Here is a 12,253-nt window from a genome sequence, read left to right as displayed (position 1 = left end):
CGACTCCCCTGTGACCCCTGACAATTTGCCGAATGAAGAGATTGTGACACTCCAGTGAATACCGCACCACCTTCATAGTTTACACAGCAGGGCCGACGTCAACACCTGGCAAGGTCGGTAAAATTCCCAGTTCCCATTAATATTTCCTACTCTGCATTTAAATCTTGTGCAGTTTCTCTTACACATTACAGTAGGGGAAACTAAACAGAACATTCCTGTTTTCTTGGCAGCTTGCACCGTTATCTATGAAAGGATTTTATCTATCTCAATACATCAATATCATTCTTCTTCACAGGCATAATCTGCTGATATATAGCTATAATATGCCAGTAGATTAGAGGTACACAATAAACATTAGAAGTAATTGTTTTAAAATTTGCATCAGTAAAATTAAGATTACCAAAAATTACGGCGCAAAAACCATAAACAAATTTTTAATATACTTTATTAAATTAACATCACAAAATAGTAAATAAAATACATATTTGGTATCCCCTAAACCGTAACAACCCGTACAACACAGTAAACACATTACTTAGTGATTGGTATATAGCGTAAATAAAAATACAGACATTTTTTTTCTTTATTTCCCCATAATAAGATGTATTGCAAAATGTCACCTAAAGAACCTACAGCTCGTCTCATGAAAAACAAGACCTCAAACAGTTATGTCGAAATAAAAATTAAAATGTTTGGGCTGTTGGAATGTGAGAGAGACAAAAACAAAAAACCTTCTGCCTATCTGAAAAAATACAGCACCCAAATTTCCAGCATCAAAAGGGTATAAGTATAGGGTATAAGTACTTTTTGGCATGCAGATGCCTCTCTCCTACTGAGGGTATGATCACAGGTAACATTTTTGCCAGAGTTTTGTGTGGCAAAATCAATGTGGCAAAACCGTAGTGAAAACATCACATGTGAACATGCCCTAAGTGCCACTGGTGCCATTATTGGTGTAAAGTATTTTTTGTACATTAAGTGTACAGAGTTTGAGGAATAAAAGGGCCCACTGTGACTCTATCGTCCAAGGGCCCACCTAAAACTGTAGCTGGCCCTGTTTCACAGACAAAGTGGCTGGGCCGAACAAGCCAATGTGCCATTCAAAAGCAGTATCAGACACTGCCACATCAGTATGTATGGTGCTATGTCTTTATAAACAATGAAGGGGATGCAGTCCCTTCATTTTGCTGATAGGCAGGGGTTCTGGGGGTTGGACTTCAAGTTATTGAAGATAGGCTATCCTAAACCTGCATATTTTTTTCAATGGGGAGAGGGAAATAAACTGCTTTCAGACTCTCATGTTAGATTTCAAAATTCCCGATCTTTCCCCGATATCTGCCAATAGGTGACAGTTGGGAGGCCCATACACATGAGATCATCGACTGATCCTCCCGAAATCGAACGACAATTCTTTGTCTAATTTGTGTGGCTAGCTTAAAGAAACTGTCACCTCCGAAAACCCCCCTGATCTACAATAATTAGTATTTAATTAAAAGACTCTGATTCCAAATTTGTAATATAATGGAGAGGACTCCTAGAACTTGTCATCCGCATGTAGCGCACAGCCTGTTTGCGGGCTTATACCGAAAGAATGCAAGTAAGTAGAAAGATAAAACTTACAGATTCGGGATCAGCGTCTTTTAAGCTATTAACTGATAATTGTAGTTTAGGGGGGTTTTGGAAGTGAGTCCCTTAGTGCTTGCCCTTCGTATATCGAACAGCTGTCTGCTCATATTATTATTCACAGGCATAATGTACAGTACTGGCATAAATTGATATGCCAGTACATTTTAGTTAAAAAAAATATAGAAAATAAATGTTAAAAAAAGTTTGTATTTTTATAAAATAAGGTCACAAAGAAATATAATAAACAGGATTTGTTTTCGAGAAACCTATAAAATACATTTTCTTGAATAAACATCACAAATCATATAACATAGAACATATACAATGAAACCTCTCCAAATTACAAGCTCTTTGAGAAGACAATCCCTTTATCCAGACCAGATTACCTGTGTCAAATTTTTAGTTACACCATATACTTTGCATACTGCCAATCTTTGAGAAGACCACCCCTTTGGAAGACGACTTTTTAATGCAAATTTGGGTGGTTGTCTGAAAGAGGTTCGTTGTACATATTTGATATCCCTATAACTGTAACAACCCATATAATAAAGTCAATATATTATTTATGATTGGCAGAAAATAAATAAAAAGACATTGGCGGAATTGGTTTTTGTATGCATTCCGTCCATAATAAAAATGAATATAATTCAGACATTAACTATAACTCAAAATGACATGTAAACAAACTACAACTTGTTCTACAAAAATACAAGGCCTCATACAGCTACCTCAATTGAAAAATGAAAAAAAATATGGTTGCCAGCATATTAGAAAACAAAGTATAACGTTTTTGAGGCAAATAAAACCATCCAAACACCAGTACTTGTGAATGTATTTTTGAATATCCTTCTTAATTAAGGAATTGTGCCACAAAAAGGTGGTAACGCTTTGTCATGATCCTGTCAAACAATAGAACTAGTGAAGGTTGTTGTGTCAACAGCACCAGACTCACTCCAAACTAATACTAACACGAAGTCAACTGTTGGCCTCCATGACCATATGAGGTTTCTTTCTGCGATAGTCGTCTATCGAGGTGTAAATGTTTAATTACCTTTACTTTTCCCTCTTTTACTAAACTCTTCTAACATTTCGGCACTAGGTCTTGTTAGAGAAAGACTTTTACAAATTTCATTGCATTCTTTGTGTTGATAAGTAAAGAACATGTATATCCCGTAATTTCCAAAATTGATATGCGTGGCTCCTGGTGTATTGTTGGCTGAATGGATCTGTGGGTCTGTTAGGTAAATGATTGCTTCACCTTTCTCACTTCCAGTCACCCACCCTGTAAGAATACATAGAGATACTGTGTTATTTCGACACAAACACTGAATCGTTATTTAGGTCTTTACATACATTTAGAGGTAAGAAAGAAGAAAATTGCCTCACGCCATGCAGTCTTCCAAAGGGAGATGCTGCAGACTAAACGGGACCCAACTGAAACAAAAGAATTACCATTGAAATCGATGGTAATTCAAACAGAAGCGATGCTCTCCGTTTGGATTTCCGGTTGTCTCTTCCTCTGACGGAAGAGACCTAAACGGGAGACAACGCTAGTGTGAACTGAGCCTTAGAATACAAAGTAACATATAATAAAATCTCTATATACTCTGATAAACAAAGACATAAAATATCTGAATACATATTTATTTTTAAACAAAGAAAACACGAGAACTTTTTTTTAGGTGTTTCTGCAAAAAAAAAAAAATGGATGACACACAATATGGTCACTACCATTATAACTGCCATGGAGGTTGTCAGACAGCTTTTCAATAATCATAAAAGGTGAATCTGCCTATGCCTAACTAGTTAGATCTACTACTGAGGAGCTTTAGAAAGCTAGGTGACAACCCCTGTGGTAGTTATAATGTTGGTCAACCAATAATCTTGACAGGAAACACCCCGGGTTAGCGTCACAGGGTCCACAATAACATTGCTATAGATGTAATTACTATATAGTTGCTAATTGCTGTACTTTATACTATATAAATTCCTGGTATTAAATATTGCATACAATCACATGTGAAGACGAATAAGGGTGAATTATTTAATGAAATAAAAACAAATGAATGACACAATAATAATAAAAGATTTAAAAAAAATCCAGGGGAGTATATTACTCTAAATCATATCTCTTTGATTAGGAGAGCTCGGTTTAGAATTAATACTTGGCTTAAATTTCCCTTTTTCAGGGCTGATTTTTATTATATTCTTATTTTTGGCTCAATTTTTTATGTGCTTGTCTTGTATGGATAGAGCAAAACATTTTTATAACTATTGAGATATTATTAAATGAATTCATTTGGGGCAGAACAGTCCACATGAAACAAATATTTGTATGCATTTCAGAGGAACAGGGGGGTCTCTCTGTGCCAAATATGCAATTATACTTTCTTGCATCAGAAATACAATTCTTGGTGTGTTGGAGTGAATTTAGCTATTTAAGGTTTATGGTTAAGAAACGTATGGTACAGTATAAGAATATATTCCAAGTTTTAGAATCAGATTGTGAATTGGGAAGTCTAATGTATGGTCTTTGAGTAAGGCCCTTGACAAATGCTTGAAAGAACTTAAAAAAAATATTACAAAATAAAAGTGGCTTTATGGTACATGCACACGACCGTGCTCGTAATTACGACTCGTAATTACGAGCACGGCCAGGCACGGCCGGCCACGGGCAGCCGGCCGTTTTTCCGAGCCGTGCTCCCATTATAAAGTATAGTAGCACGGCCCGTAAAATAAAAAAATAGAACATGTTCTATCTTTTTAACGGCATGGGCACCTTCCCGTGAGAAAACGGGAAGGTACCCGTGGCTAACAGAAGTCTATTGGCCCGTTATTTCGGGTCGTAATTACGACCCGCAATAACGGGTGTTTTTACTTTCGTGTGCATGAGGCCATAAATCTAAACGGAAAGAATTCTCATGTATTTAGAAAATAGAGTTCTGGGAATAAAGATGGTGTCCAATCTTTTTGACTATAATAGAATTAAGTCGTCCTTCCAGATGTTTTCAATACTGAAACAAAGTTTTTCTTTAGAGATTATCAAGTTTTTCACATAAGGCTCTGCTCACATCTGGGTTCGGATTTTCCAACGCAGATGTGAAGAAAAAAAAAAATCGATCTTTAGAATAGTTGTATCGGATAGTAAAACTTTTTTATTCGCGGTAACAAAGCATAAAAAAGCCTTTTCACAAATATATAGTTATTTACTTAAAGCAGTCACCGAGAGAATCACTTTTTGCATTGGGGCCCAGGAGCTTTAATTTACACCTCTGATTCTTTACACACCTGAATATACACAGTACTCTGCAAAGTTATTGTATCCAATAATCTCATTCAATGAAACTTTTTTACTAACACAACGTGAAGTATTTGCAAACATAAGTAACGTTTTTAGTAGCAGAGTAGAAATGCATGTAAATACTTTTTCATATTAGTCTTATATATTTTCTCAAACTATCGGTCATGTTTGTGTATGTCTGGAAAATAAATCACAACTTACCCTGTAAATCCACCACTATATCAGAAAAATATTCGTAAGCAAAATGTCCCAAGGCCAAGCCATACTTTGTAGCTTCATACTCTGTTTTTACAATTTTAGTGTTATTGGTAAGTTTTACAAATTCTCCAAGAATATAAGGCTCCACACTCACACATTCCTTTATGCTTCTGCCGTCCATGATCTGAAACAGTGAAAATAGAGACAGAAAATCAAGATCCAGTCCGGAGGACATCATTTGGAGTAGATGGGGACATCACATAGATAAAAAGACTGCAATCATGTAACGTTACATTTGTTAAAACAGTAACTATTTATTGTTTAGATGCTCTTCCTCAGTGTAAACAAACATATTTCACCCAACTTAACAGACTGCAAGAGGAAGTAAGTACCTGTTCACATCACGTTTGGTCTTTCCATTCATCTGTTCCGTCAGACGGTCAGATGAACAGAAAGACAAACGGAAAGTAGCTTTTCTGTTTGCAATACCATTGATTTCAATGATATTTTTTTTCTTTCAGTTGGTTTCAGTTTCAGTTCCGCTAGGTTTCCGTTTTTTTTTTCACGGAAACATTAGCATAGTGTATTGCGCTATTGTTTCCGTCGAAGAAAAATGGAAACCTAGCGGAACGGGCGCAAACTGAAACAAGCTAAAAGAAAACAAATACCATTGAAATCAATGGTATTGCAAACGGAAACGCTACTTTCCGTTTGTTTTTCTGTTCATCTGTTCCTCTGACGGAACAGATGAACGGAAAGACCAAACCTGATGTGAACAGGGCCTACAATCTTTTTATTCCGCAAACACTTTGTTGGTGCAAAATATGTTAGTAAACAAGAATGTGTTTATCTGCTGTGTCAATTTTTCATTGTAGTAAAAAGCCCCAAATCAGGATAGCACTTCATTCACACCTTAAAAGGTGATTTAATATATTACATGAAAACCTAGTACTAAACATTATTATTGTACAAAGTAATCAATATGATGTGTCGGTCACTCCTTTTGTAACCTGTAGAGGTAAACATGAAATAACAGTAATTCAAATTAGGATCAAAACCATAAAAAGTCATCTTCGGCAATAAGAGGTTAATTCCAAATCACAGAAACAACTTTGGTCGACATTTATCAATATATTTTGCGACTTTTAGTGGATTATAATCTGCTTTGTGACATATTTATTAATCATTTGCGCCAGAATTTAAAGCCATTTGCCTCATGCGCGTCAATTTCTAAAAATGGAGTGAAAAGTGGCCGTGGCTTACTGCTTGGCCAGGATTGAGACACATCTATGAAATGCAATTTAAAAAAAAAAAAAAATTGCAAAAAGGCACAAATCCGATAAAAGGTTGCATCTCTACGTCATACAGATCCTGGCATAGAAAAAGTGCCGTTGTTTAAGCCAGTACGAGATGTATGTTGTGACAGATGTATCAAATAAGCAAAATTCAATCATAAATTTGTTGCAACTTATGTTAATAACGTAGTTTAACTTTAACTTAGAAATTGGATAAAATGACGCCACTTTTGATAAATCTGGGCCTTTCTGTATTATATTGCAGAGTAAATACATTTTTAAAAAGAACGCAGTTCTGATGATAGGCTATCTTAATCCATGACATTGCGTGCACCAACACAAGAAAAACCATAGGTTAGTGCAATTACTAGTGTTTCCAATGCTTACAATAGTAGACTTACCAAAAGAATAGAAGACGGGACATAAAATATCTGCGTGGGGATGTTTAATCCATACAGTCTTTTGTTGAATTCTGTGACGTAGTACTGAGCAGTCATCTGACGCTCAACATCACAGAAATGGTACAGCAGTTCCTTGTGTTTTTTGTAGGATTTTCCAATGTACCTACAAGAAGGACAAAGATAAATCAGCTCGGCAAATAAACACTTGTGCAGTCAGTGTCACCAAAGATGCACTAATTATTGGGTGGACCACTTGTTTTCCGTAAAACCAGGCAATTAAAGCCCTGTTAAGTAGGTGTGTAGCTGGGGGGCTGGCAGGGCATGTGGGCCGTGTTCTGGGTGCCAGGCACTCTGGCTTGGCCAGAGTATTTAGATACAGGGCTACTGAATCCCCAGTTGAAGGAAAGCTTGGCTGTTAACTTATATACTGCAGCATACCTTCCCAGAGTCTCATCCTGGTGCAGAAAATGGATCCAGAAAGCTTTCCTTTGTTTGCCTTCCTTTTTAACATCCACATCCTCTCCAATATGTACTACTGTTTCCTGGGCTGTCCAAAGCTCAGATTTTTTTGAAAACTTGAGAAGCAGAGCATCTGCATATAATAAAAATGTAATTACATTTTACAATGACCAAACCTCATTCAGTTCAGCAAATGAAACAACCAAGAAAGACTCATGTTGGATCACTTTTTAGTACCATAAGAAGGTTCAATTTCTGCTACAAAACGTTTTGCTCAGGACACAGAGGTATCAGTGACAGATCACCACAAAGGGTTAATGAAGTATTAAAAGGGTAGTATTGTTGCTTATTATATACCATCCACAGTACCATAGGCCATATATCTTATTCAAGGGTCGAAAACATCAAAACTTCTTAATTTTCCTTGGGATATAGCTTACTGCTTTTCTTTAAGTCAACCTTACATTGCAGCAGCAAACTAGCAGATCCTATTCTCTTAGGGTATGTTCACATGGCTTATTTTCGGACGTTTTTCGGGCCATAAACAGCTGAAAAACGGTAGAAAAATAGGAAGCAGAAATGGCGTTCTGTTCCGACGGGGCTTTTTTTTACGCGGCCATTTTTAAAAACAGCCGCGTAAAAAAAAGGCCCGTGTAAAAGAAGTGCATGTCACTTTTTGAGACGTTTTTGGAGTCGCTAAAAAAACGTCTGGAAATCAGGAGCTGTTTTCCCTTGAATACAGCTCCGTATTTTCAGACGTTTTTAGTAAGCGTGTGAACATACCCTTATAATGTGTGTGTCAAGGTTTCTGTATTTTTAGAGACATGAAAACCTGATGAAACAACTCCTAACGCCAGTGTGAACATAGCCTTTTAGTCTTTACTCAGAAGTGCATATTACTGCAATGTGTAAGAGATGTACCTATTTGTTGCACTAAATATACAGCATTCACATGCAGCCTAAAGCCGACGATGCACATGAGATTGCCCCTGTGGCCGACAGTCATTCTTTTCCCAGCTCCACCATAAACATGCACTCTTGCTTGGTTAGGCCAAGCATGCATGTTTTTTTTAATAGAGAGAAAGGTATAAGTTGGCTTTTCTTCCACGGGTATAAAGGATCGGGCATGTTGAAATCAAATAGACATAACATCATCAGCTGATCCCTGTCTGCCAACTGTTATCTTATGTGCATGGCAGCTTATGTCTACTTTGCTATAGCTATACATTGGATGGTATTGTGCCATTTTCAGTTATGTAAAATTGTGCTGCAGATGTTAGACTGTTTTTGTTTATTTGCTAAAAATTGCCTTAAAGAGGCGCTGTCACCACATTATAAGTGCCCTATATCCTACATAAGGAGATTGGCGCTATAATGTAGGTGACAGCAGTGCCTTTTATTTAGAAAAACGATCTATTTTAAACCACTTTATTAGCGATTTTTAGCTTTATGCTAATGAGTTTCTTAATGCCCAAGTGGGCGTGTTACTTTCGACCAAGTGGGCGTTGTACAGAGGAGTGTATGACGCTGACCAATCAGTGACCAATCAGCATCATACACTTCTCTCCATTCATTTACACAGCAGCATCGCGTTCTTACTAGAACACGATGTGCAGCCACATACACAGACATTAACGTTAATCAAGTGTCCTGATAATGAATATACACAACCTCCAGCCTGGACGTCATGTGTATTCAGAATCCTGACACTTCTGAATCTTTTCTGTGAGATTCCAGCAAGCCACGCGTAATCTCGTGAGATTACGATGTAAACGAGATTTCGTTTCCCTTGCTGGAAATCTCACAGAATCTGGACTGAATTTTTTCACAGCGTGTGGATGACAATTATTAAAGCACACCCACTTTGTTGCTACTGTATTACGCTGCATATTTTCTGTCCGCATTGCCGGATGGAAAATACGCAGCAATTCCGTTACGTGTGGACAAGTCCAAATAGTTACAATGACTGCATATGTGGATAAAACAGTGGTCCCGATTGGTCAGTTACAGAAAATTGGTCATGTATTTCCACCCAGTACTTTTCAGTATTTCTGAACACAATACTGTGTTACTTTTAAAATGTGTCTTTAAGATAAATGGAGGGCTTTTTTTTTAAATCTGGCAAAAGTTGCATAGAAGAAAATAGAGTAAAAAGTTTTCACAAAATCTAAAAAAAACCAAAATAAATAAAAAGAAATGAATTGATAATAAAGGGGTATTCCCACAAAAGTATTTTTGACATTCGGGGCGGGTGCTCTGCCTTTCCGGTAGAGTAGTGTGAAAGGGATAAGTAGAGATAGGATCTCGTATGCCCCAGTTACCCTATACCTGTTTTATAACAGAGATCTGATGCCCCTGGATGGAGCAATTTATACAAGGGAAGAAATGGAACCCTTCAGTTGAGGACGAGGAGGTGTGAGAATATGACTCATTTGTTCATACGTGATTATTGGTTACATTGGTAATGAACAAAAACTAAGCAAGAACAATTACTGCTGAAAGACCAAAGTTATTCATTGTATTTATTCACAGGTGGTGCTTTGTTGTTGTAATTGGCCGTAATGTGTCATTTCTCACACATAAATAATATTTTAAGATTTAGGAGTACAGAAACACATATGTGGTAAGTATGAGGCATAGCTAGGTTTTCCTGCACCAGGGGCAAAGATTTAGACCTCATGCTCACGAATGTGTTTTTGCGGCCGCGATTCACCCGCAAATCTGCAGGTGAATTGCGGTCCCATTAATTTCTATGGGCCCATGCACACGACCGTAGTTTCCACGGTCCGTGCATTGCCCGGGAGCCTGGACCACAAAAAGATAGGACATGTCTTATTACGGCCACATTTTGCGGTCCAGGCTCATTGAAATGAATGTACAGGGCCCGTGCACACCACTACGGTCTAGTGCATGAGGCCTTAGTTTGGTGCCCTTCTGTAACATCTGAAGCATGAAGTGGTTTTCCAGGACTTAAAAATCGAAACTATATGATACCCACCCGTCAATAGCCCCCCCCATGCTCCAGTGCAGCAGTTCCGTTCCCCGATGGTTGGTCACTTGACGCTGCAGGCAATTCCTAGCCAAAGCGGTGATGCTGGCATGCTAGCACGTAACCGCTGAGGCAACGAAAAGTGAGGACCAGGGGCATGCCTATAAATCATGTGCCCCCATAATATTAGTCAGAATTGGGCCCCCCCCCAAAAAAGTCCTCCCTTATCCCCTTAAACCACCCCACACATAAAAAAGCACGAGAAATAAAAACCAAAAAAAACATGTCAGCTACGCAGTAAGTCACTCACAGTCACTCACTGCATTGTGCTCCTACCCTAAATGGCCTACTGTGCGTTTGTCTATTCCACAGTTATCTTGCAGACAGTCACTCAGCTTATTTCTGGCTGTAGCAGAGAGGTTACGGTGTGTGTGGTGCGCGGAAGCACCAAAAGAAAGAGGTGGAACTGCGGCACCGATTGGGTGGGACAGAAATGTCAGAAGACTCGGGTGGCCATTAAGCAGAATCTCTTTGCTTATTGGCCAGCTAAATCTTGGGACAATTCTGGCCGTAGCCGTAATGAACAGGCTGCCTGGCTTTCTCACAGAGACAGATGTAGAGGCAGCAGAGGCAAGCAAATGTCCTCAGTTGAATACAATTGTTCAGAAAACTCCTTTTTCATCAGCAATCTGTTGTTTTATTCAACTGACAGAGGTGCTCTGTGTGCCGGGTGGGTCGGCTGTGTGTTAGGCTGAGAACCCTCCCGCCCGGCACCAAAGTGCCTCTGTCAGTTGAGTAAAACAGCCGATTACTGCTGACACAGGAGCTCTGTGTATGGGGTGGCTGCCACAGCAATCAGCTGTTGGTACTGCGCTTCCCCAGCTCTGTGTGCCGGCCCGCCTGAGCAGGCGGCTGCGGCTTTGTCTGTGTGAGACATTTTCTTCCTCACCAGCCCCCCATCTATGTACCTATTCCAACATCCTGATTGATTATTTTTAGGAGGTGTTTTGTACATAAGTATCAGGTTGGCTGACAAATCCAAATGTCTGTGCAAGTTTTGCAGAAAATCACAGTTTAATGCAATGTTGACAGAAGGTGAATGTAAGGGTATGTGCACACGATAACGACACTTACGGCTGAAATTACAGCGCTGTTTTCAGGAGAAAACAGCTCCTGCATTTCAGACGTAATTGCTCGTACTCGCGTTTTGCAAGGCGTCAATTACGGCCGTAATTTGGAGCTTTTCTTCATTGAAGTCAATGAAAAACGGTTCAAATTACGTCCCAAGAAGTGTCCTGCACTTCTTTGACGATGCTGTCATTTTACGCGCCGTCTTTTGACAGCGACGTGTAAAATTACAGGTCGTCGGCACAGTACGTCGGCAAACCCATTGAAATGAATGGGCAGATGTTTGCCGACGTATTTGAGCCGTGTTTTCAGGCGTAATTCGAGGCGTAAAACGCCTCGTTTACGCCTGAAAATAGGTAGTGTGAACCCAGCCTAAGTGTTAACTACTGTACATTTTACAAACTACAGGGTCAGGGGCATAGCTAAAGGCTCATGGGCCTCGATGCAAAGGTTCTTCTTGGGCCCAGCCCCGCAAACTTCTCATGGCCCCCCAAAAAATAAGTGTGCGTGTATGTATATGTGTGTATATATGTATGTATATGTGTATATATATATATGAGACAGCATATCTATAGCACTACGACCCTATAGCTGTGGATAGGATTAGATACAGCGGCTCAGCAGATAGTATCACACATGATAGGATTAGTTATAGGGCTCAGCTCGCTGACATTGCGGCTCCAGCACTGGACCCAGAAAAAGGTAAGTATAAGAATTGTTTTGCTTTTTTATGTGTTACTAATTACTTGTGTTTTTTTACAAGTTCGGTTGTTGGACTACTTCAGATTCGAGGACTACTTCGATAACGGCGTTTTTTTATTCTCAATAAAATGATTAATGAGGGTTGTGTGTGGGA

The 12,253-nt window shown here is 38.8% G+C and overlaps 1 protein-coding gene across 1 annotated transcript in view; it reads right to left on the bottom strand.

Annotated features, from left to right (window-relative positions):
• Positions 1-427: 427 nt before the first annotated feature.
• Positions 428-12,253, bottom strand: part of ALPK1 (alpha kinase 1) — a 183,141-nt gene continuing 171,315 nt past the window's right edge. The window contains exons 11-14 of the mRNA XM_075860525.1: positions 7,260-7,413; positions 6,822-6,984; positions 5,129-5,309; positions 428-2,908 (exon numbers count right to left, since the gene is read on the bottom strand). Coding sequence (XP_075716640.1) covers positions 2,670-2,908; positions 5,129-5,309; positions 6,822-6,984; positions 7,260-7,413 — 737 coding nt within the window. The 3' untranslated portion in view covers positions 428-2,669. The remainder of the gene's footprint in view (positions 2,909-5,128; positions 5,310-6,821; positions 6,985-7,259; positions 7,414-12,253) is intronic.

This window comes from Rhinoderma darwinii, chromosome 1 (assembly GCF_050947455.1).
Source record: "Rhinoderma darwinii isolate aRhiDar2 chromosome 1, aRhiDar2.hap1, whole genome shotgun sequence".
Lineage (NCBI taxonomy): Eukaryota > Metazoa > Chordata > Amphibia > Anura > Rhinodermatidae > Rhinoderma > Rhinoderma darwinii.
Note: the sequence above shows the minus strand (reverse complement) of the source record. Positions and strands in the feature narration are given on the sequence as shown.